The sequence below is a fragment of the Mustelus asterias genome, chromosome 14 (assembly GCF_964213995.1).
Source record: "Mustelus asterias chromosome 14, sMusAst1.hap1.1, whole genome shotgun sequence".
Taxonomy (NCBI): Eukaryota; Metazoa; Chordata; class Chondrichthyes; order Carcharhiniformes; family Triakidae; genus Mustelus; species Mustelus asterias.
In genome coordinates, this window is record NC_135814.1 from 73,914,559 (window position 1) to 73,940,610 (window position 26,052).

General features: G+C 46.6%; 1 protein-coding gene across 1 annotated transcript in view; it reads right to left on the minus strand.

Moving 5' to 3' along the window:
• Positions 1 to 26,052, minus strand: part of dnah7 (dynein, axonemal, heavy chain 7) — a 468,798-nt gene that overhangs the window by 290,777 nt on the left and 151,969 nt on the right. Inside the window, exons 19-22 of the mRNA XM_078228625.1 lie at positions 19,850 to 20,043; positions 18,558 to 18,756; positions 8,040 to 8,180; positions 4,653 to 4,865 (exon numbers count right to left, since the gene is read on the minus strand). Coding sequence (XP_078084751.1) covers positions 4,653 to 4,865; positions 8,040 to 8,180; positions 18,558 to 18,756; positions 19,850 to 20,043 — 747 coding nt within the window. The remainder of the gene's footprint in view (positions 1 to 4,652; positions 4,866 to 8,039; positions 8,181 to 18,557; positions 18,757 to 19,849; positions 20,044 to 26,052) is intronic.

Sequence of the window (26,052 nt, forward strand, 5' to 3'; positions counted from 1 at the left end):
GTAAGTGGAACTGATTCGCTTCAGATCAGCCATGATCTTGTTGAATGGCGGGGCAGGCTCGAAGGGCCAGATGGCCTACTCCTGCTCCTATTTCTTATGTTCTTATGTTCTTATGTTTCCACTCTGCAGGGATCGTGGGAGGGGGAGTGGCAAGTCCGCGATCGGGTGGGGGGGGGGGGAAGAACAGCGGGTCTGCAATCGTTGGAGGTGTGGGGAGAGTGGCAGGACCGGGATCAATGGGGGTGGAGGGCAGCGGGTCTGCAATTAGTGTGGGGGGGGGGGGGGGGGCAGTGGTCCGCGATCGGTGGGGGGAGGGTGGTGGATCTGCGATTGGTGAGGGGAGGAGGAGGGCGGCAGGTCCGCAATTGGTGGGGGGAGGGTGGCGGGTCTGCGATCGGTGGGAGAGGAGGGCAGTGGATCCGCGATCAGTAGCGGGAGGGCGGCGGACACGCGATCGGTGGGGGTGGGGGGGGTGGGGAAGGGCAGTAGGTCCGCAAGCGGTGGGGGAGGTGGGGGGGGGGGGGGGGAGAGCGGCGGGTCGGCAATCGATGGGGGGAGGGCGGCGGATCCGTAATCGGTGGGGGCGGCGGGTCCACAATTGGTGGGGGGAGGGCGACGAGTCCGCGATTGGTGGGGGGAGGGCGGCGGTTTCCACGATCGGTGGGGGGAGGGCGGTGGGTCCGCGATCGGTAGGGGGAGGGTGGCGGGTCCGCGATCGGTAGGGGGAGGGCAGCGGGTCCGCGATCGGTAGGAGGAGGGCAGCAGGTCCGCGATCGGTAGGGGGAGGGCAGCGGGTCCGCGATCGGTAGGGGGAGGGCGGCGGGTCAGCGATCGGTAGGGGCAGGGCGGCGGGTCCGCGATCGGTAGGGGGAGGGCGGCGGGTCCGCGATCGGTAGGGGGAGGGCGGCGGATCCGCAATCGGTAGGGGGAGGGCAGCGGATCCGCAATCAGTGAGGGGAGGGCAGCGGGTCCACGATCAGTGGGGGGAAAGGCAGTGGGTCCGCGATCGGTAGGGGGAGGGTGGCGGGTCCGCGATCGGTAGGGGGAGGGCGGCGGATCCGCGATCAGTGGGGGGAGAGCAGCGGGTCCGCGATCAGTGGGGGAAAGGCGGTGGGTCCGCGATCGGTCTGGGCAGCAGGGCGGTCAGCAGGGCTATATCTCGGGCCGTGGGCCCCTGCATTTGCAGGGGGTGGGGGGGAGCTGCTTCAGGAGGTCTACACTAGCAGGGGCCTGACAGCTCTGACTCTTCTGTCAGACCGCTGCTACTGCTAATGTGCATGTGCAGCATCAGAGACCTGCACATGTGCATTACCTTCCTCTGCAGGGTTTCAGGCATGTTAAGCCCACAGGCTTCTGCAGCAAGTAATAGACTTGCTCAAAATTTTGCAGGCAGTGTGTGTATGGGGGGGCAGCCTGAAAACACACCCAAAAGATGGAGCTGAAACTCTCCCAGTTTCAAGTCAAGTTTGAAACAAAATGGTAAAATCGCCCCTCCTGTCTGAACTCACACTACATTTTCTTGCCTTCCATTTTTTTACTTCATGTTCCCAATCCCTGGGTAAAATGCTGTCTCGGGGTGGGCCTGGGTAAGACACTGTCTCAGAGAGTCAGTGCCAATGGGCCGAATAGCCTCCCTCTAAACTGCACCTTCTACTGCCTGTCCACTCTTTTATACTACACAATATCTCCCTGATTGAAAATTGTTTCCAATCACTGTACTTAATCTAAAGGCTCACTGAATCCTTTCTGAAACTTCAGCTTTAATGAATGCTCTTCCACCCACATGCCATCCCTAATTGCCCCTGGAATGTGGTGGTGAACCTCTGCAATCCATGCGTGTAAGTACGCCTGCAGTGGTGGTAGGGAGCGAATTCCAGGATTTTGACCGAGCAACTGCAAGAATGGCAAAATATTTCCAAGTCAAGAAAGTATATGGCTCAGAGGGGTACTTCCAAGTGATGCTGTTCCCAGATATCTGCTACCCTTGTCCTTCTAGAAGGTAATGGTCATAGGTTTGAAAGCTGCTGTCTAAAGAGCCTGGGGTGAATTCCTGCAGTGCATTTTGTAGATCGTACTACATTGCTGCTTCTGTATGTCGGTGGCGTTGTTGGACCTGCAAGTTGAAAGTACCAGATCGCAATCGTGATTTGTACCTTGTAGACTGGGTGGCACAGTGGCATAGTGGCTAGCACTGCTGTCTCACAGTGCCAGGGACCCGTGTTTGGGTGACTGTCTGTGTGGAGTTTGCACGTTTTCCCTGTGTCTGCATGAGATATCTCTGGGTGCTCCAGGGTTTCCCCACGGTCCAAAGATTTGCGGGTTATGTAGATTGGCCATGTTAAATTGCCCCAAGATGTGTAGGTTAGAAACCAATAAAATTCTAACAGGACTAGACAGGGTAGATGCAAGAAGGATGTTCCTGATGGATGTTCCTAGTGGAGCTGTCCAGAACCAGGGGTCACAGTCTGAGGATACAGCATAGACTGTTTAGGACAGAGATGAGGAGAAATGTCTTCACCCAGAGAGTGGTCAGCCTATGGAACTTGTCACCACAGAAAGTTGATGTGGCCAAAACATCATGGAGGTGATCTTACCGGCTCATCCCACCAGTCGATCAGGCGAGAGGTGAAAAATTGGGTTTGTGCCCGTTTTTTCACCTCTTGTAGTATTACTGGCACTGTTCTGCTGGCGAAATTGGCTTAGCACCTAGAAAGGGCATGAAGTCAATTTCAATATTTAAAACTTAAATTTAAATATTATTCGTGAATTCCGGAAGCTACCGTCTGGGCTTGCTTGGATATAGCTCCTCACCAGTTGAGGTCCTAACCAGCAAGGATCACGTATGGTCCCCACCAACAGGGACCAGACATGATGGCCTCACCAGTGGGACCAGAAGGCATTGAAGCCCACCAGGTGGCCAGGGGCAGGGCCAGGAAGTGCCCCTTGGGCACTGCCAGCCTGGCACTGCCAACCAGGCACCCTGACACTGCCCACCAGGCAAGGGGGAAATTCTGCAATGGGAAGGGGGGTGCGATCTCCGTGGCAATGACAGGGGTTTTTAGGGGTGAGGGGGGGGCGATGTCCAGGGCAGCAATCAGCAGTGGAGGAGGGGGGGTGCTGCGGGAGTGATAGGAGATCACCTAGTATACTGTGTATACACAGTGTATTGGGAGATCAGGGCGCCTGTGCAATGGTGCCCCTAGAGCACCGCCCCCTCCCCCCTACTGACGAGAATCACATTATGTCTCTTTATTTTACTGAGTGCTTTATGATTGCGACTGGGAGCTTGCCCCAAACATGGGCGCAATTCTCTCCTGTTTTCACACTTCTTTGACACTTGGCATTTTTTTGGTAAGATCACTCCCTACATGTTTTCAAGAAGGGGTTAGATACACCTATTGAAGCGAAGGGGAACAGATTATTGAGTTAGAAGCACAGAAACATAGAAAATAGACGGCTATTTGGCCCTTCAAGTCTGCTCCGCCATTCATTTTGATCATGGCTGATCATCAGATCCAATACCTTGATCCCACCTTCTCCCCATATCCCCATGTCCCTTGACCCCTTTAGCCCAAGAGCTATATATAGTTTCTTCTTGAAATCACACATTTTGGCCTCAACTACTTTCTCCTTGGCACGGTGGCACAGTGGTTAGCACTGCTGCCTACAGACCCAGGGACCCAGGTTCAATTCCTAGTTTGAGTCACTGTCTGTGTGGAGTTTGTACATTCTCCCCGTGTCTGCATGGGTTTCCTCTGGGTGCTCCAATTTCTACCCACAGTCCAAAAGACATGCTGGTTAGGTGCATTGGCCATGCTAAATTCTCCCTCAGTGTACCCGAACAGACGCCAGAGTGTGGCAACTAGGGGATTTTCACAGCAACTTCATTGCAGTGTTAATGTAAGCCTACTTGTGACACTAATAAATAAATGAATTTAAACTTACATTAGTTTTTGTCAATCTTTTTCTCTTTACATACCTATAAAAACTTTGACAGTCAGTTTTTATATTCCCTGCTAGCTTACTTTGATATTCTTTTTCCCCTTCTCAATCAATCCCTTAGTCCTTCTTTGCTGCATTTAAACTGCTCCCAATCCTCAGGTCTATTGCTTTTTCTTATCAATTTGTATGTTTCTTCTTTGAATATAATACTATCTCTAATTTTCCTTGTAAACCAGGGTTTGTCTACAATTCCCTTACCACTCTTGCACCAAACAGGAATAAACAACTTCCGGAGTTCACCTATTCACTCCTTGAAGGCCTGCCATTGCCTGTCCACTGTCCTTACTTTCAGTAATGTTTCCCAGCCCATCATAGCCAATTCATGTCTATTACCATCATAGTTACCTTTATTGAGATTCAAGACTCTGGTCGCAGAATCAATTACGTCACTATCCACATTCATAATGAATTCTATTATATTATGGTCACTCATCCCCAAAGGTTCTCTCACAACTAGATTGCCAACTAATCCCGAGTTGGATGACCAGCCATGATCATAATGAATGATGTTGCAGGCTTAAATGGCTGAATGGCATCCTCCTGCTCCTATTTTGTATGTTTCTATGTATAATAACGCAATTTTTCACATAAAGAAAAGTAAGGCAAACAGCAAGTTTAACAAACTCAGGACATTATAAGTATTCACTTACCTCCCAGTAGTATCTCAGCTGGCTCAACCATTCAAAGTCATTTTCATTAGTGACTTTTTTCTTCACCAGAACGGCCAAGACATCTCTGGCATGAACATCTAACACAACCAATGCTCCAAGAGTAACACGATTCTGCTTGGATAGTTTTCCACGCACTAAGCTAACAATGTCATCAATCTGGCTATTATTCTGATCCAGAAACTGCTCAAGGACCTAAGAAATAAATTAAGTAGGCAATTTAACTGTATGCAATCAGGGTCAAACTCAATTTACATTATACACAGCAAACAATATTTCTGCCATTATCAATGAATTAGAATAAAATCAAGGCCACTGTAAAAACGATTATGTGGATGCTGGAACTTTGAAAGAAAGATGGAAAATGATGGATATACTCAGCAGGTCTGGCAGCAGCACTGGGGAGGGAAATAGAATTAACACATCAGGTCAGCAACCCTTTGTCAGAACTGGAAATGCTTCGAGATACGATAGTGGGTAATAACCTCCTTGAAGTGGCAAGCTGCACTGAAATGTCACTCCATACCCATTTAGCTATGCCAAATCTCTTCAGTGCCTGTCTCGCCTGACTTTCCTAACTCAGGCTGAGCAAGATCCATACAGAGCGGCTATCACTGAGGCCCAGCATCAAAGCCTAAAAGCAACGGAGCAAGGGAGAATATGGCCCCTTTCTTCAGGAAATTAGCTGCCGTAAAGCAGGTAAGTTTGATAGGTGCCAGTGAAAATGACAGCCCAGGGAGATGTGTCTCAGTTACGTAGATGAAGTTTGGAGGGTGGGAGTATTGAACATGATTCAGGGGTGGGGGCTGTTAGACATGGGGAGGGGGTCGGATAACGAGGTCAGGTAAGAATCAGGTTGGGTTGTCGGTGGTCTGGTCGGGTGGGGGGCGGGGGGTGGGGAGTGGGGAGGTCAGGTTCAGCTGAATCTGGTTGGTCACGGAGGTCTGATTCAGCAAGGTCAGGTCAGGTTGGAGGGGCGGGGTCAGGTCAGTGTTGGGGGGAATCTAACTGGGTCAGGTTAGGTGGGGGAGAATCCCAAGTGTATGGGACACACAATCCGCCAGCCCAGATACTATTACCACGCTGGGGCAAGTTAGTGGTGAGGCTTCTGGGTCACTGTCTGGTGCACGCAATACAGCTGTTGATGCACATCAGGTGGAGGAGGGAAAGTCCAAGGCCTCGGGCATGTGAAGGTCTGCTGGAAGCAAGGAATCAGCTGGCCTCAAAACAGGTGCCAGGCCGCTATGATTAGTTCTGCCTACGTTGCTGGAGATACAGCAGCAGAGCTGAGGAATTCAAGAGGGAGTGTCAGCAACACTGCAACAACTGTGAGGCTGTAGGGAGGAGTCCCACACACTGCTGGTGTAGGAGATATTCATGATGTGGAGATGCCAGCGTTGGACTGGGGTAAACACAGTAAGAAGTTTAACAACACCAGGTTAAAGTCCAACAGGTTTATTTGGTAGCAAAAGCCACACAAGCTTTCGGAGCTGCAAGCCCCTTCTTCAGGTGAGTGGGAATTCTGTTCACAAACAGTTTGTTTGTGAACAGAATTCCCATTCACCTGAAGAAGGGGCTTGCAGCTCCGAAAGCTTGTGTGGCTTTTGCTACCAAATAAACCTGTTGGACTTTAACCTGGTGTTGTTAAACTTCTTACTGTAGGAGATACCACGCCAGCATTGCGTGGTACTTAGGTCAACACTGCAAGGATGGCGTCCGCAGTGGAAAGCCTGGGTCAAGAAATGGTCGCCATGGGTGGCAGGGTCCAAGGTATGGCCGAGTCACAGCAGACATTTGCTGATGATGGCGGCAAAGCCTGCAGCCCAGACATCCTGCTGGGTGTAGCACTTGTCAAAATTGATGTAACAGCCTGCCTGGGCGAACAGGGTATTGGTCACCTCGCGGACACACTTGTAGGCTGAGGAGTGGGAGATCCCACAGAGGTCCCTGCTGTTGGCCTGAAAGGACCGACCCAGTTGCATAAACATTTAGGGCCGCCGTAACCTTCATTACCACTGGGAGCCGGTGTCCCTCTGTCTCTCGAGATGCCAGGTCCACGAGGACCTGATACAGGTAGCGCACCATGTTCTTACTGAACCGCAGCCTATGGCAGCTCATGGCATCCGTCAGTTCATTGAAGAGCATACATGTCTTGAACTGCCAATGTCTCCATCCCTGCTGTGCCCTGGTGCAGACACCCCCATGCCCGGGCCAAAGGGCATCTTCCACCTGCCCACGAGCGACAGCCTCCTGTCCTCCTGCTGCAGCCTCTGGCCCAGACTGGCCTTGCAGTGCGCCAATGTCTCTCTCCTCCTACTCTGCAGCAGCTGCAGCAGGCACAAGAATGACGGCCAGGTCTATCCGCTCGATGCTGGTTGGCAACCGTCACTGCACCCTTGCCATGAGGGGCACGGAGCGCACACGGGTAGCTCCACGTGGGTCCCAAATGGGAACCCTTGAAGCATAGACATGGGTGCACCCACCAGGAATGGTTTGCAGATGATGGAGAAGCATCCTCATGACTAGCACGAGATGGGTTCCCATCGAGGGCAGCATTGCAGAGTCCATGCAGTATGAGGAGCCATGTTAACACCTGCCGAGTTCCCTTGATTGGAGCAGCAGCTGACAGAGCTGCTGCTTGTTACTGTTAGTGCGGCCTGGGATGGGATGTCAGCAGCCAGCCAAACAGCCTGTCCAGCAGACAGATGGCAAAGTAACCATGGCGATGTCAGTAGGGTTGGGGGATGGGGTTGACCTCATATGCAATCCATTGAGGGGTCATTCGGTGGGCAGGAGGAATGTGCACAACATGAACCCCAAGCCAACACTGACCCCTGAAAGTCACGATTCCGCACCCCCCCACACCATTGCACCCATGCAAGCCCCCCACCCCATATCATGGCCACGGCTGAGGTCTCCCCCTTATACTCCGGAGGTTGTTGTTCAGTGGTACTTACCTCCTCACTCGCCTTTGTCATTGCTTGTCTAAAACTCACTTATATAGAGCAACTGTAATTCTCACTGGTATGACATCCAACCAACGAGGTGGTTAACGTAAGTGAGGGTGGACCATTGCATGCCAAATTTGCTGAGTATATTGAAATGCATGCAAATTGCATCTCACCCATTATGGGCACAAATCTGTTCACATCTGGAAAAACTGGCTGATAAGATGGGAACCAGCATGAAACCAGGCTGGTTTTTGAAATACCGGTGCGCAAGCAATCTTACCACCTCGCCTTGCCAAACATTGGGCAGAACAAGGTTGTAAGATCACGCCTGTAGACTTTAAAAACATAAGTATTTATACAAATCCACTTTAATGTTCAAAGTAGATTATTTTCTACCCATTATACCACCTTTGCTTACCTCTAGACCTGCTTTAATAGAATTTTGAACCTTTTGAGTCCAAAACATCTGAGAGACACACAGAACTGTCTGACCAGGCCAGTTTCTCACCCAATCTATTCGTGCAGTCTTTGGATAAGCTTCAATCGCTTGGCCAATAACCTTTGCATCAAATACAAAAATAAAATCTGTAAAAAAAAGCTTCTGTGCAGTTAATATTAATTGCTTTTGTTGTTATGACGTTAATGCAGTTTCTGGTTTTCTGTTGTTTAGCTACAAAGAACAAGGTTCAATCAATACAGCAGCTAATTTAATGCATAAACCATAAAAGTAGACATCATAACAGTTGTATTAATTGTGCAGCATTCTAATGCTGTATCAGACTGGCTAGATGAATGACTTCAGAAAGGGCTAGGGAATAAGATAAGGAGTTACAGGTGTAAGTTTTTGCTTTTATTGAGGTAAACTCTTAGTGCCACATTTTGCAGGTGCAAAATGAGTCCACAGTGGGTCAAGTTTGTGGCTAATATCCTGTGCATCAAAAACATCTGACATAATAATGGATAGGGCAGCTTTCAAGTATCCCAGGTGTTAAGCTGCTTCCATGTTGCAGCAGGGGATACAGAAACCCCTGCTTTTTGAGAGACTATTAAAACAAAGTCGATTAGTTTAAAATAGGGATCACAGTGTGCCTTATATATATCAAAGGTATCACAATGTGCCTCACATATATTATTCGGAGGCATTGTCTGTATAAGCACATATATAATCATTTTTGAACAAGTATTTTAGATTTAAACTGTATTTTTGTATTTTCTTGTGAGCTTTGGCCAACAAGCAATTTACCCTTAGGCATGATGAGAAATAAGTTTAATCAGAGAGACCGCATTCTTTTGGAACAATGAAACGTAGAGTATGTTCCCTATTATCAGGGGCAGGCCAGGCAGCTAGAATCTACCACGGTTTTTGAAATGAGTAAGAAGGATTCAGCTTCTAGCTGTAAGGAATAGCTGCAATGCAGCCTCTATTGATAAGGGGACAGAAAAACAGACAGGGAAGATAAGACCAGAAGACATAGGAGCAGAATTAGGCCATTCGGCCCATTGAGTCTGCTCCGCCATTCAATTATGGCCTGTATTTTTCTCATCCCCATTCTCCTGCCTTTTCCCCATAACCTCTGATCCCCTGATCAATCAAGAAACTATCTATCTCTGTCTTAAAGACACTCAATGAGCTGACCTCCGCAGCTTTCTGCAGCAAAGAGTTCCACTCTTTGATTCACCACTCTCTGGCTGAAGAAATTCCTCCTCATCTCTGTTTTAAAGGATCGTCCCTTCAGTCTGAGGTTGTGCCCTCTGGTTCTAGTTTTTCCTACTAGTAGAAACATCCTCTCCACGTCCACTCTATCCAGGCCCCTCGCAGTATTCTGTAAGTTTCAATAAGATCCCTCATCATCCTTCTAAACTCCAACGAGTACAGACCCAGAGTCCTCAACCATTTCTCATACGACAAGCTCTTCATTCCAGGGATCATTCTTGTGAACCTCCTCTGGATCCTTTCCAAGGCCAGCACATCCTTCCTTAGATACGGGGCCCAAAACTGCTCACAACATTCCAAATGGGGTCTGACCAGAGCTTTATACAGCCTCAGAAGTACATCCCTGCTCTTGTATTCTAGCTCTCTCGACATGAATGCTAACGTTGCATTTGCCTTCCTAACTGCTGACTGAACCTGCACGTTAACCTTCAGAGAATCTTGAACAAGGACTCCCAAGTCCCTTTGTGATTCTGATTTCCTAAGCATTTCCCCATTTAGAAAATAGTCTATGCCTCCATTCCTCCTTCCAAAGTGCATAACCTCACACTTTTTCACATTGTATTCCATCTGCCATTTCTTTGCCCACTCTCCTAACCTGTCCGAGTCCTTCTGCAGCCCCCCCGCTTCCTCAATACTACCTGTCCCTCTACATATCTTTGTATCATCTGCAAACTTAGCAACAGTGCCTTCAGCTCCTTCTTTCAAATCGTTAATGTATATTGTGAAAAATTGTGGTCCCAGCACCGACCCCTGAGGCACACCACTAGTCACCGGCTGCATCCTGAAAAAGATCCTTTATCCCCACTCTCTGCCTTCTGCCAGTCAGCCAATCCTCTATCCATGCCAGGATCTTACCCTTAACACCATGGGCTCTTAACTTATTTAACAGTCTCCTATGCGGCACCTTGTCACAGGCCTTCTGGAAATCGAAATAAATCACGTCCACTGGTTCTCCTTTATCTAACTTCCTTGTTACCTCCTCAAAGAACTCTAACAGATTTGCCAGACATGACCTCCCTCGACGAAGCTGTGCTGACTCAATCCTATTTTATCATGCACTAACTACCAAGTACTCCACAATCTCATCTTTAATAATGGACTCTAAAATCTTGCCAATGACCGAAATCAGGCTAACCAGCCTATAATTTCCCATCTGCTGCCTCCCTCCCTTCTTAAACAGCGGTGTTACATTAGTTACTTTCCAGTCCTCTGGGACCCTCCCTGCCTCCAGTGATTGTTGAAAGATCACCACCAATGCCTCCACAATTTACTCAGCTATCTCTTTTAGAACCCTGGGGTGTAGTCCATCTGGTCCAGGTGATTTATCCACCTTCAGACCTTTCAGTTTCCCCAGAACCTTCTCCTTAGTGATGGCCACTACACTCACCTGTGCCCCTGATTCTCCTGGAGCTCTGGCATCCCTTCTCCCTTCTCGTTCCCAGGACTGCAGGTGTTAGGAGTAATCCTTGAACCTACCGGATTCGTGTAGGTAAGGTTATTAGGCAACGTGGGAAAGAACGTCTGAGTTTGGTTGACCAATGAATTCCTAATTCTGCTAGAAGATAGAATGCTATTGGCCAAAATAAATAAAGTGTATTAATGTAATTGGACCATCCCGTTTGGATGACAGGTGGGGTGGGAAGATCAAAACTTCAGAAAGGTATCTCCGCTGTGCTCATGTGATGTAACATCAAAGGAAAGTTAGAATCCTCTGACTGTCTCTCTCCCAATATGTGTTTATGAATCATAGAGTCATAGAGGTTTACAGCATGGAAACAGGCCCTTCGGCCCAACATGTCCATGCCGCCTTTTTTTTAAACCTCTAAGCTAGTCCCAATTGCCTGTATTTGGCCCATATCCCTCTATACCCATCTTAACCTTGTAACTGTCTAAACACTTTTTAAAAGACAAAATTGTACCCACCTCTACTACTACCTCTGGCCACTTGTTCCAGACACTCACCACCCTCTGTCAAAAAATTGCTCCTCTGGACCTTCCTGCATCTTTCCCCTCTCACCTTAAGCCTATGCCCTCTAGTTTTAGACTCCCCTACCTTTGGGAAAAGATATTGACTATCTAGCTGATCTCTGCCCCTCATTATTTTATAGACCTCTATAAGGTCACCCCTCAGCCTCCTACGCTCCAGAGAAAAAAGTCCCAGTCTATCCAGCCTCTCCTTATAACTCAAACCATCAAGTCCAGGTAGCATCCTAGTAAATCTCTTCTGCACTCTTTCTAGTTTAATAATATCCTTTCTATAATAGGGTGACCAGAACTGTACACGGTATTCCAAGTGTGGCCTTACCAATGTCTTGTACAACTTCACCAAGACATCCCAACTCCTGTATTCAATGTTCTGACCAATGAAACCAAGCATGCTGAATGCCTTCTTCACCACTCTGTCCACCTGTGACTCCACTTTCAAGGAGCTATGAACCTGTACTTCTAGATCCCTTCGTTCTGTAACTCTCCCCAACGCCCTACCATTAACTGAATAAGTCCTGCCCTGGTTCAATCTAACAAAATGCATCACCTTGCATTTATCCAAATTAAACTCCATCTGCAATTCGTCAGCCCACTGGCCCAATTGATCAAGATCCCGTTGCAATCTGAGATAACTTTCTTCACTGTCCACTATGCCACCAATCTTGGTGTCATCTGCAAACTTACTAACCATGCCTCCGATATTCTCATCCAAATCATTAATATAAACGACATGGATGCTGAAATCTGAAACAGAAACAGAAAATGCTGGAAAATGTCAGCAGGTCCGACAACATCTGACAACATGGTGTTGGCCAAGTAAAGAACGTCTTCAACTGCATACTGTCTTTCTCAAGTCTCTGTATTAAGCTGAGATCGGCTGAATGCAAGCCCCCCCCCCAGAGGGAGGTCCCAGGAAAACCCCCTTACACGTGTGTAAATAAAATGAGGGGTTTTGCATCTGCTTTAGAGTCACGTTGAAAAATTGGATTTCAATAAGGGGAGCAGGTGCAAGCTTTGCCTTGGGCTTGCGATCTAAAATTAATTGATCCAAAATATCAAGTTGCCTGTGGAGAGACAACAAATGCTGATTGTTCATCAAAAAATGCAAATGAGGTCCAAGGCCAAACTTTGGTTTGACTTTGGAGCTATTAGTTATGTCATACACCATCTGAAAACCTCTAGATAAGTGCCATGAAAATGACCATGCGGGTCTTAAACTTTGGCCAGATCTTCCGGTTTCTGCATTATTGGAAACCAGACATGCCCACCAACTGTTAGGATCCCTCAGGAGTTCCAACATAGTAGACTCCATGGGAATTACCTGGGAAGTTTGAGCTTCCGATGGACACTTCCCCTTCATCATTAAACCCCCCAAAAAAGTTTACAAGTTTAGAGTTGGATAATTTGGACTTACTTACCTGGATAGATACTGAAGAAATGTTGGACAGAGTCTAATTCTTGAGTAACTTTACAACTGACACCCCAATCACTCACACTGACCCCTCTCTGACTCCCCCCTTGATCCCATGACTATTCCATCGACTACTCCACCAACTGGATTTGACCCAACCTCACCACCTGACTCCCTCGGTTCCTCTGACCTGACGCTAATTCCACCAATCCAACCTAACCATCACCGCCTACACCCCCCTCCAAACCCCCCAACTGCTCCTCAGTCCAACCTGACCTTACTACCTTACCCACCTGCCATCATACACCCCTGCCTCCCTATCAAACTACCCACCTTGCACCCTACCCAACACCCTGCCCACCTGCCATGCCACCCATCTGCCACACTATCTACCTACCACCTGAACCACACTACTCCCTTCCATAGCTACACATTCACCCATTCACTCATTCATTCGTATACACCAACACACTGAAATGCTTTTTAAATGTCCCAGCTTTCCAGTGTGTCAGTGAACAATTAGAAGAATACAGCAGCTAGTGATGTAAAAAGAGGATGTGTTTTGTCTTCCCCCAATGGTATGAGGAAACAATAGAGATGAAAATACGCTCTATATTTCTGAAGAAGCTGGGATTGAAGACCAAGCCAGAAATGTGGAGATCCAGTATGGTGCAGAAAAGTATGAGCGGAGTGGCAATCCAATTGGCCTTTGTAGTAAGGAATTAAATGACTTAAGGAATGGAGTAAATTTAGTCAGTTGGATTTGTAAAAACAAGTGGTTGTTTGATTAATTTAATCAAAAAACATTTATAACAAAATGACCAGTCAAGGCTTTGCATATGAATTTTCAGAAGACTTTTGATAAAGTGTCAAAAATAGATCATAGAATCAGTGCAGAAGGCGGCCATTTAGCCCATCAAGTCTGCACCGACTCATACCCAGCCTTAGCCCGTAACCCCCCACTAAACTTAATATTTTGGGACACTAAGGAGCAATTTATCATGGCCAATCCACCTAACCCACACATCTTTGGACTGTGGGAGGAAATCGGAGCACATGGAGAAAACCCACGCAGACATGGGGAGAACATGCAAACTTCACACAGAAAGTCACCCAAGGCCGGAATTCAACTTGGGTCCCTGGCGCTGTGAGGCAGCAGTGCCACCATGCCGCCCATATAAAAGTAAGGATATACTGTTGGAATTGTATAAAACAGTGGTGAGGCCACAACTGGAGTATTGTGTGCAGTTCTGGTCACCACGTTACAGGAAGGACGCAATTGTTTTGGAGAGAGTGCAGAGGAGGTTTACAAGAATGTTGCCAGGGCCAGAAAAGTGTAGCTATGTGGAAAGATTGGATATGTTGGGGTTATTTTCCTTGGAACAAAGAAAGCCGAGGGGTTACTTGATTGAAGTGTACAAAATTATGAGAAGAGATAGAGCAGACGGGATGAAATTATTTCCCTTGGGGAGAATTCTAGAACCAAAGGACAAAGATTCAAGATAGTAGAGGGCACATGAGGAAAAGATTTTTTAAAGCAGAGGGTAGTGAGCATCTGGAATACGCTGCCCAAGTTGGCAGTGGAGGCAGAGATCTTAAACTCTTTTAAAAAGTACCTGTATCTGAACCTTAAGTGCTGTAAGCTACAGGGCTGTGGGCTGGGTGCAGGAAGGTGGGATTGGAAAGGGCATCTGGGTGTCCTTGGGCTGACAAGACGGGCTGAATGGCCTTCTTCTCTGCTGTAACTTCTCTATGGTTCTATATAAAACGTTTTTGAAAGTTCAGGTGTGGAGATGCCAGCGTTGGACTGGGGTGGGCTCAGTAAGGAGTCTCACCACACCAGGTTAACCTGATGAAGGAGCAGTGCTCTGAAAGCTTGTGATACCAAATAAACTTGTTGGACTTTAACCTGGTGTTGCGGGACTTCTTATTGAAAGTTCAGGCACGTTACTGAAAGAAATCTAATTAAATAGACTGGGAGTTGAAAGCCAAGCCAGAATACTTATAAAAACCTTTCACAACATCAGATATCCCAATATCTCAAACCAAGGAATTTTATTATTTATTTGTAGGTAAATTCAACTGTCAACTTGCATGAGACAAAGTACCATAAACAGTAAAAGTGTTATTTGGTGATATTGATTGAAGGATGGATGTTGGCCAAAACATCAGGAAAACTCTTTATTCTTCTTCAAATACCGTCACAGGATCATTAAACATCCTTTGGGACAAGTAGACAAGACTTCAACTGAACATCTTCACCCATGAACAGCATTGTCGACAAAGTATCATCCTTCAGTATTGCAATGAGATGTCAACCTGGTATATATACTCATCCTGAGAGATTGACGCAGATCACTCCGGTATTCTTGCCATTATGGCACTTATGGGCTGCTCTTAGTGAGCCTGGACAATAGTCTCCCAGTGAAGTGAGTGCACACAGTATACTGGAAGATCTTATGTCACTCCCCCTCGCGGACATTGGGACCCAGCACTGATCGCTCCCCCCTCCCCCCAGCTGACTGTTGCTCTGGACCTTGCCTCTCACCCCCTGATCCGCACCCGGGTCAATCAACCCCCAACCTTATGACCACCCCCTGGTGCCCAGCGGGCAGCCCCAGGGTGTGCGACAGGCAGCACCAGGGTGGCATTGCCCAAGGGGCATTGCACAGCCCTGCTCCTGACCACCTGGGAGGCTTCAATGGCCTCCATACCCACTGGCAAGGCTATCACGTCTGGTCCCCACTGCTGGACACTATTGTCCAGGCTCACTAAGAGTAACCCCTAAGTGCCATAACGGCGAGAATACCGGAATGATCTGGCGCGCTTCGTACCATAATCGTCCCACACTCAACTCACCTTTTTGGAGAATGGTGACATGTGTGCTGGTACTGGTGAGCCTGGCTTCAGAGTGCTCAGGTGCCATTTTGCAAGGGCACCCATTTCCCACATGGACATCAGGACAACCCCCCTGCCTCTTTGGCGGCGGCATGCTTCCCCCACTCACTCCCCGGCACAGGTCACCTGCATCGGGGCACTGGGATCCAGTTTGGGACTGGGACGATTGCAAACTGTTTGGCACCGGACGTGAAACTGATTTTTAGGCCCACACGCTATTTTCCAGAATTGGCGCAATCTGCACCAAGCACGGCGAGGTCAGAAAATTGCCCCAAAGATTCAGTCAGGCAGGACTACTTGTCAATAAATGCTGGCCAGGAAGCGAGGTTCATGTCCCACAAATGAATAAAACAAAGCAATGCACAACGTGAGTGAGGACTGGGCAATTTTAACTCCGGTTTCATTTTAAAATGACTGGCAAAGTGCCCACTAATAACATTAAGTAATACGCAGCCCATTCATTTTCACGTGAGCCTAATTTCTGGTGGGCCACGAGAGGCCTAGTTAAAGCAGAAATGCACCTCTGAAAAGGCTTTCCCTGATGCAAAATTAGTACGCAACATGAATATATTGATGAAAGCGAGGAATCGTGGACACTGTAGGAACCTGCAGCTAGAGCTCAACTGCAAGATGCTGAGCTGCCATTGCTAGAGGAAGGATCATTAGAAGAACATCAAATTTTCTGATGTCCTCGAGGAGGAATTCAGGGCAAGGCATGAACAATTCCTTCCCAGCACTCAAAGGAAGAAAGCCAGGATAAATAGAAAAGGGTCATTGGAAAAAAGGTGATCATTAGTAGTCAATAATAGGAATGTCACCTTCGGGACTTGGGTTCAATACAGGAATTGGTTCAATTACTTCACAACAGCAGCAGTAAGGGTGAGCACTGATTTTCATCTTTCTCTCTCAACACCTGACAGCAGCACTTTCATTAGTACCATCTGTACTCTTTTCCTATTCCCCCAACAATTCCCTACAATCCATCACATCTTTTACAACCAATCACAAGGGTCACTATATGACAATTTATTTTTATTCCAATCTCATTTCTTCTATTGTTGCCTTCACACAGGATGCTAATACTCTCTCTCCAAATGGCACCAACTGTAGGATCAACAACTTCACATGCCAGACATTTCACTCTCTATACATCACCTCCCCATTCTAACTTTATCTTGTTTCTCATTCAGCTGTCAGCAGGTGCAAAGTATCCAAAAGCCTTACACAAGTGCACCCTTGCTTTTCATTGGACAAATATTAGCTTTCTCCCTCTCTTTCTGCAGGATGAAAAGAACGCAATAAGAAGAAACACCTGAAACCATGCATTTCACCCAAACAAACAGCCCTAGAACAATGTTACAGGAGTTCCTCAGGGTGTTGTCCTGGAACCAACCATCGTCAGCTGCTTCATCAACAACCTTCACTCTGATATGAGGTTAGAAATGGGGATATTCATAGATGATCATACTCCTCAGATATTAAAGCAGTTTGTACCCATATGCAGCAAGACCGAGGGAACATTCAGGCTTAGGCTGATAATTGACAAGTGATATTCATGTTACACAAGTGCTAGGCAATGACAATCTTCAACAAGAGAGAGTCCCTTGACATTCAAAAGTATTATCACTCATTGCCCTACTAGCAACATTCTGGGGACTTACCATTGAAGAGAAACCTAACTAGATCAGCTTGTATAAATACTGTGACTGCAAGAGCAGGTCAGAGGTTGGGGATTCTGCAGCAAATTACCTCCAAATTACCCCCAAAATCTGCCCACCATCTACAAGGCACAAGTCTGACAGTCACAGGCAAAGAATAGAGTCCAGTGGATAGCTGCTCTTTCTGAAGGAGGCTGCAGAGGCACACGATAACCTATCTGGAGAAGTCCAGCCTCCGATGCACTGGTCTTCAGATAGGGCAGCACAGTAGCACAATGGTTAGCATTGCTGCCTCACAGCTACAGGGACCCAGGTTCAATTCCAGCCTTGGGTGACGGTGCGGAGTTTGCACGTTCGCCCTGTGTTTGCGTGGGTTTCCTCCAGATGCTCCGGTTTCCTCCCACAGTCCAAAGATGTGCAGGTTAAGTGGATTTGCCATGGTAAATGTGTGGGGTTACAGAGATAGGGCGGGGGAGAGCCTGGGTAAGATACTCTGTCAGAGTCAGTGCAGACTCAATGGGCTGAATGGTCTCTTCCCTGCACTGTAGGGATTCTTTGATATATCCAGAAAGAAGTGTCTTCACCTATAGTCTTTGGGATTTGGGTAGGCCCTCCAACACTTGTTGTACTCCAGTGCACCCACCTGCTACTCATGCTAGTTGCTGAGGATGTTGCTCCTCCTTTACCTTCATCAAAACCAAAGTGAATATATGGCTAAGCTGTGAGCTTAATCAAGATAAGTAAAGCAAAAAATCTCAAAAAGCTGGAAGATTGAACCATTCCTAGTAATACAAAGAACACAACGGTATGCTATTCACTATGATCCAATTGGTTGTAGGTGTGTGCAGCTTCAATTTGTGCTTCATGTTGTCCGAAGAGTCTAATCCCAAGAGTGTCGATCTTGTGCATTAGTGCAATTTCATGTTAAAATTTCATAGGGGTTCAAATAACCTTATAGGACCTCCAGTTGCATGCTTTCATGAGGTTTCCAATAGTTTCTGATGTTTTCCTAAAACTGCATAGTTGTAAAGGTGGCCAGTAGGAATAAGGCTGTACAAAGCAATTTTAACAGCATGGTTAGGTTAAAACCGCCCCTTACTTATCAGCTATTAATCATAGTGTATAATCTTCCTCAAATGCCACATGAATTATATTTGTTTATCGAGGCATAAAATAAAAACAATCCTCACCATACTGAAGAAAGAATAATTATTTTTGCTCCAAAATTGATTAATGCATATAGACATAAATAGAAAAAGCACACATTACCTTGTGAATGGATTTCACCATGGCTGACTCAAGTTCTAGCAGCCACTTTTCCACTTGACCTCTAGCTTTTGCAGTGGAAATTATGTCAATAAGTTCCACTATTTCATCTTCACTGCTTTTCATATGGGTTATTTCCAAGATATCAGTAAATTCAACTTTTGCAATGCCCTCAAAACACTTTTTCAAGTGAGGCTGTACTCTAAAGCAAAGGTCAAAATCTTCATTGTTTAAAATGCATAGCTTAACAACTTCCATAATCTCTATTAGAATACATTACTGTTCAGTTTCTGCCTATTTTCTTCATTAAGCAGATTTTTTCTTAAAATTTATGGAATGATTGTCAATTGATAGGTCCTCTGCTAGCAATGTCATTCTAAAAATTATTTCCTGTGTAACCCACAAACAATACCAGACAGCAGTTGTTTTTCTGGAGATTACTTCTTCCACTAAACCATTGGCATACAGGATGCATACGCAATTTCTTGGACAGAATGCTGCCCACTATTTTGGTACAAAAAGGGTCCTTTGTTCACACCTGAAGCAAGTGTTAGCTTCTTGATCCCAACTTACTAAAATTGCTTTGCTCACGACAGTTGGGAACTAGGAATCACCTGCCAAACAAGAAGGCAAGTAACATCAGAATCTGGAACTAGAAGAAGCAGGAATGCTACTTCAGATCCCACCTGAAACTCATTATTGCTGCCGATTCCAAATACTACTCCCACTTGATCTTCCCCATTCTCGATCCGCACCAAACCTTCCCCTCCATTTCCTGGCTTGGTCCCACAATCTCTGCTGCTCCCAATCCCCCAGCCTCACCCCACTTGCATGCCTGCAATCTCTTTACCCAATGTAGTGGTGAGAGATTCTGACCTACAGTCTGACTTGACCCAGCCCCCACCCCCTTTGCCAGCCTAATCTAGGACCCAACACCCAACTCACTCCCAGACCTGACCCCCGCCCAAATGCTTGGCCCATTTGCTTGAGGGCCACTGTGACACCAGCATTGGCTGGCAGACTCCATGAAAATAAAGCCCAAGGCCCAATATCTGGATGCTAGGTATTTAATTTAGATAATTATTTCTAGTAAGCATCACACAATTTATTTATATTGGCTGATTTACAACTGCTACCCAACCCTCCCAATCTCAAAAATATTCATCCACTAATTAGGTTCCAGTTAAAAGACTTTCAGTTGCATGCAATCTTTTGAGAGTTTAAACAGGAATAGCTATCTAAAACTTCATAACAACAACACCAAGTTTTAAGTTGATTATGCATCAAAAATATACCTGGTAGGATCTTTGGTCTCTGAAAGGATCTCCAGCAACTCATCATTAGACAGGAAGAAAAATCGTGGGAAGAACAGACGCTTCTTTTCCAAATAATTATTAAGTCCCTTTAGGATCAAATCCAGCAGAGCGTTTGACTTTTTTAGTTTTTCGATCATTTTATCTATGGATACCACAGCTAGAACATTCGTATCCTGGAGAGATAACATTTTACTTAATATAGCTGGTTGCATTGAGAAAATCAGTCATAAAAATCAAAATATTCATGGAATGAATATGTGGGAATAGTCTTCTGCTTTTAAAAATTGAAATATCATTCTTGCCATTTCTTATTTTGATGGCAACAAATAGAAGAGATTTTCCAGCCTCCAGCCGCATGTTTCCCAGTGGTGAAAGGCAATATGCTGTTCACTGTTGGTGGGATTCTGTGGTTACGCCGCTGTCAATGGGATTTCCCATTGATGTCACCCCACGCTGCCACGAAACCCACAGGCCGGGGCCAGAGAATCCATTAATTGCTTCCGTTTTCTCCTGGGTCTATTTGTTGTATAGCATTTCAAACATCTTACTGGCAGAAACCTGGTCATTCAAAGCCAACTAGCATTCACACACATTTTGTGCCTTAAATTGTAAAGTATTAGTCAAAATGGTAACACATGCTGGGCAATTGGAAATTGCACGATATTAACCAAAACAACAAATTGTACATCCCAATTACTGATGACCTTTCCTTTCAAGGATTTGAGTTACAAATCTATGTCAGTAGAAACAAATGGCTGAATTTTGTTTAAAGTTCAGAAGTCCCATCAGTAGGACAGAAAACAGGAGTCAATCCTGCATTGGCAGGAAGCAGGACAAGGGTGCAACATTTTGCCAACTGCAGCCACTCAACAGACCACCGTCTGAATCACCAACCAAACAAAAAGATTGCCAGCCTCAATGAACTGCTGGCTCAATCAGAGGGTCAGCAGCACCACCAAGAGTGGGGGCAATTCCTGAGGCTGCAGGATGACGAAGAGCGCATCTACATGCCAAGGTGCCCTTGAAGATAAGCAGACATCTGGCTGCCATGCAGACAGGCCCTGCTGATCAGTGGGGCTGTATTACAACAGTGGCACCTTAGCCACAGTGGCAAAGTGGAGCCAGGGAGGCAGATTCCACCGATTGGTGGGAGATTACAATGGTAAGAGGTCATCGTCACATTTTAGGTGAATGGCCTGGCAGGAGATAAGACTACCAGGTGAGGAATCTCAGTGGAGGAGAGGGGAAGCGTTAAGCAGAGCAACTAAAATTTCTTGATGGAATGGGAAAGATCTGGTAAATGTGCCCTTCCATCCCACACCATTTGAACTGAGATTAAAACATATTCTTTGGCCAAGGTTGAGAACTCCAATCTATAGAATATTGCAGAAACTGGAACTCTGAAAACAGAACATGCTTGAAATTCACTGCAAGTCAGACTACATTTGTGGAGAGACAAACAGAGTTAATAGGAGCTCATTTTAATCTGCCAAAATAAGTAGGTTGGCGTTGCATGAAATGCAAAAACTTGAAACCTCTCAAATCCAACCCCAACCTGTCTCCAATCCACACCAGGTATATGCATGCTCAACAGCTGAAGAAGCATGTCATAAGAACATAAGAAATAGGAGCAGGAGTAGGCCATCTAGCCCCTCGAGCCTGCCCCGCCATTCAATAAGATCATGGCTGATCTGAAGTGGATCAGTTCCACTTACCCGCCTGCTCCCCATAACCCCTAATTCCCTTACCGATCAGGAATCCATCTATCCGTGATTTAAACATATTCAACGAGGTAGCCTCCACCACCTCAGTGGGCAGAGAATTCCAGAGATTCACCACCCACCCTCTGAGAGAAGAAGTTCCTCCTCAACTCTGTCCTAAACTGATCCCCCTTTATTTTGAGGCTGTGCCCTCTAGTTCTAGTTTCCTTTCTAAGTGGAAAGAATCTCTCCATCTCTACCCCATCCAGCCCCTTCATTATCTTATAGGTCTCTATAAGATCCCCCCTCAGCCTTCTAAATTCCAACGAATACAAACCCAATCTGCTCAGTCTCTCCTCATAATCAACACCCCTCATCTCTGGTATCAACCTGGTGAACCTTCTCTGCACTCCCTCCAAGGCCAATATATCCTTCCGCAAATAAGGGGACCAATACTGCACACAGTATTCCAGCTGCGGCCTCACCAACGCCCTGTACAGATGCAGCAAGACATCTCTGCTTTTATATTCTATCCCCCTTGCGATATAGGCCAACATCCCATTTGCCTTCTTGATCACCTGTTGCACCTGCAGACTGGGTTTTTGCGTCTCATGCACAAGGACCCCCAGGTCCCTCTGCACAGCAGCATGTTGTAATTTCTTTCCATTTAGATAATAATTCAATTTGCTATTATTTCTTCCAAAGTGAATAACCTTGCATTTGTTAACATTATACTCCATCTGCCAGATCCTCGCCCACTCACTCAGCCTGTCCAAATCTCTCTGCAGACCTTCTACGCCCTCCACACGATTCACTTTTCCACTTATCTTTGTGTCGTCTGCAAACTTTGTTACCCTACACTCAGTCCCCTCCTCCAGATCATCTATATAAATGGTAAATAGTTGAGGCCCCAGTACCGATCCCTGCGGCACGCCACTAGTTACCATCTGCCAACCAGAAAAGCACCCATTTATTCCGACTCTCCGCTTCCTGTCGGATAGCCAATCCCCAATCCACGCTAACACCCTACCCCCAACTCCGTGTGACCCAATCTTCTTCAGCAACCTTTTGAGAGGCACCTTATCAAACACCTTTTGGAAATCCAAAAATGCCACATCCACCGGTTCCCCTCCGTCAACCCCACTAGTCACATCTTCATAAAAATCCAACAAGTTCGTCAAGCACGACTTTCCCCTCATGAATCCATGCTGCGTCTGCTTAATCGAACCATTCTTATCCAGATGGCCTGTTGTTTCTTCTTTAATGATGGATTCCAGCATTTTCCCAACTACAGACGTTAAGCTAACCGGCCTGTAGTTACCCACCTTTTGTCTATTTCCTTTTTTAAACAGCGGCGTAACATTAGCCGTTTTCCAATCCGCCGGCACTACCCCAGAATCCAACGAATTTTGATAAATAACCACTAACGCATCCGCTATTACCTCTGACATTTCTTTCAGTACCCTGGGATGCATTCCATCCGGGCCCGGGGACTTGTCCAGCTTCAGTCCCGTTAGTCTACCAAGCACTACCTCCCTGGTAACATTAATTGTATTGAGTACCTCTCCTCCTACCAACCCTCTATCGTTAATATTCGGTAAACTATTTGTGTCTTCCACCGTGAAGACCGACACAAAAAACTTATTTAAAGTTTCAGCCATTTCCTCATTTCCCACTATTAAATCCCCCCTCTCGTCCTCCAAGGGTCCAACATTCACTCTTGCCACTCTATTCCTTTTTATATATTTGTAAAAGCTTTTACTATCATTTTTTATATTTAGAGCTAGCCTAGCTTCATAACCTATCTTTCCTTTCTTTATCGCTTTCTTAGTCGTTCTTTGTTGTTTCTTAAAGTTTTCCCAATCTTCCGATTCTCCACTATTTTTGGCTACGCTGTACGCATCGGTCTTTAATTTAATACTCTCCTTAATTTCCTTCGTTATCCACGGCTGGTTATCCCTTTTCTTACAGCCCTTCTTTATCACCGGAATATATTGTTGCTGAGTACTGAAAAGGATCTCCTTAAAAATCCTCCACTGTTCCTCAGCTGTCCTACCTACCAGTCTGCTCTCCCAGTCCACCTTAGCCAATTCAGCCCTCATCCTATCGTACTTCCCTCTGTTCAAACAGAGGACAGTGGTATGGGACCCTACTTTCTCCTCTTCCATTTGCATCAGAAATTCGACCATAGTGTGATCACTTGACTCAAGAGGGTCCTTCACAAGAACATCCTTAATTTTACCTACCTCGTTACACATTACCAGATCATAGACACAACTAGGCGGTCCTATAATCAACAAATCAGATCAAAGCTCTACAATTCTGCCACATGGAGTTGTGATTGGTGGTGGACAATTAAACAACAAACTGGGAGGAGGTTCCAAAGACTTCCCCATCCTCAATAATGAGGGAGTGCAATCAGCGCATGAGTGCAAAAAATAAGGCTGATTTTCAACCATTTCCAGACAACAGTGCCTGACGGATCATTCATCTCAGCCTCCTTTTGAGATCCCAACCATAATACATGCCCATTTTCAGTCAATTCACTCCACATGGTATCAAGAAATGGCTAAAGGAACAAGATACATCAAAAGCTGGAGGCCCAACAAAATCTCAGCTGTAGTACCAAAGAATTGTGTCCCAGAACTAGTTGCACATTTCGCCAAACTGTTCTAGTACAGCTACAATACAGGCAATCTACCTGACCAAATGGAAAATTACCAAGGTATATCCTGTGCATAAAAAACAGGAAAAATCTAATCTGGCATCAGTCTACTGTCAATAATCAGTAAAGAGACTGAAGATGTCATCAACAATGCGATCAGTGGCCCTTGCTCAGTAATAGCCTGCTTTCAAATGTTCAGCTTGGATTCCACTGGATACACTTAGTTCCAGACCTTGTTACAGCCTTGGTTCAATCATGGACAAAAGAGCTGCATTGCAAAGATAAGGTGGGAGTTATTCCCTTGATATCAAAGCAGCATTTGGCTGATTGTGGTATCAAGAAACCCCAGCAAAATTGAAGTCAACGGGAATCAGGTGGAAATCTTTCCATTGGTTGAAGTAATACCAAGCACAAAGAAAGATTGTTGGAAACCAATCACCATAGCCCCAGGACATCACTGCAGAATTTCTCAGGGTTGTAGCCTATGCCCATCGATCTTCAATTGCTTCAGCAATGGATTTCCCTCCATCACAGGATTAAAAGCGGAGATATTTACTGATAGCAGTTGTGAATGCTATTGAACACTGTGCAAAGGTACTGAAGCAAACCAGGCCACCATACAGTTTGATCTGAATATCATACAGGCTTGGGCTGATAAATGGCAAGTAACATTCATGTCACTCAAGTGCCAGATAATGACCATTGTTACTGTACTATTGGGGGCCATTAATGTTTAAAGATAAATCAGAACATCCATTGATTAACCAACTAGAACACAAAGGGGTGGAATTCTCCCAAAAGCCGACTATTTGTCATAATGGCAAGAAAATAAGAGTGATCCACGCCAGTCTCTCAGGCACACTCCGCACCGCAATCGTCCCACACACAGTCGCGTTTTTGAGAATGGTGAGTTGCATGCTGGTACTGGGAGGGGTCAGGGCCTAAACATGCCGGTGAGCCTGGCTTCAGAGCACTCGGGCGCCATTTCGCAAGGGTGCCCGATCTCACAGTGCACTGGGAGACCCCTCCCACTTATCAGCAACATATTCCCCCATCCCCTCCCCAACATGTATCGCCAGCAGTGGGGTATCATGGCCCAACTACTGCGTTCCCATTAGGACCCTGACATGTCCCTCCATCCTGACATGATTCACCCCTGCTTGGCCCAGCTGCATGGACCCCCGTCATAGCTCCCCTGCATAGCTCCCCGATCATAGCCCCTACACAGGCCCCACCCCCTTGGCAGTTCCCAACTGGCACTGCTAGAGTGCCTAGTGGCCACTGCCAGAGCGCTTGGTGGCCACTGCTGGTGTGCCAGGTGGTCACTGTCCTCTGCGATCTTCTCAGGCGATTTTATTTTAGCAGGATCGGGTTTGTGCCGAAAATGGGTGCGACGTGCATTTTCACTGTTTTTCCATATCTTTACATATCATTAGCAAGTTCAGGACGACACTTTCCCCCCTCCCTGTATGTTACCTCCTCTCTGGTGTGATGTCACGTTGGCATCATTTCCAGCTGCTCCATAAAAGTCTGGGTTTGGCACAGCAGTAGTGAAGGGGGGGGGGGGCACCCAGGCACTGGAAAGTTGCTGCGTGAGGTTGGGGGACTCACAAGGGTGGGTGGAAGAAAGCGGGGGGGCGGGATGGGGGGGGAGTTGGAGGCTGTGCTGCTCGGGGGCTCTGCAGGTCAGGGGTCTGCTGACACCAGCCGATGGTGAGTACATAGCCCAGGCTGCAGAGACACCCCAGAGGGGTGCCACATGAGGTCCACCACCCCACGGGAAGGGGGAGGTGGAGACCCAGGGTCAACAGAATGCG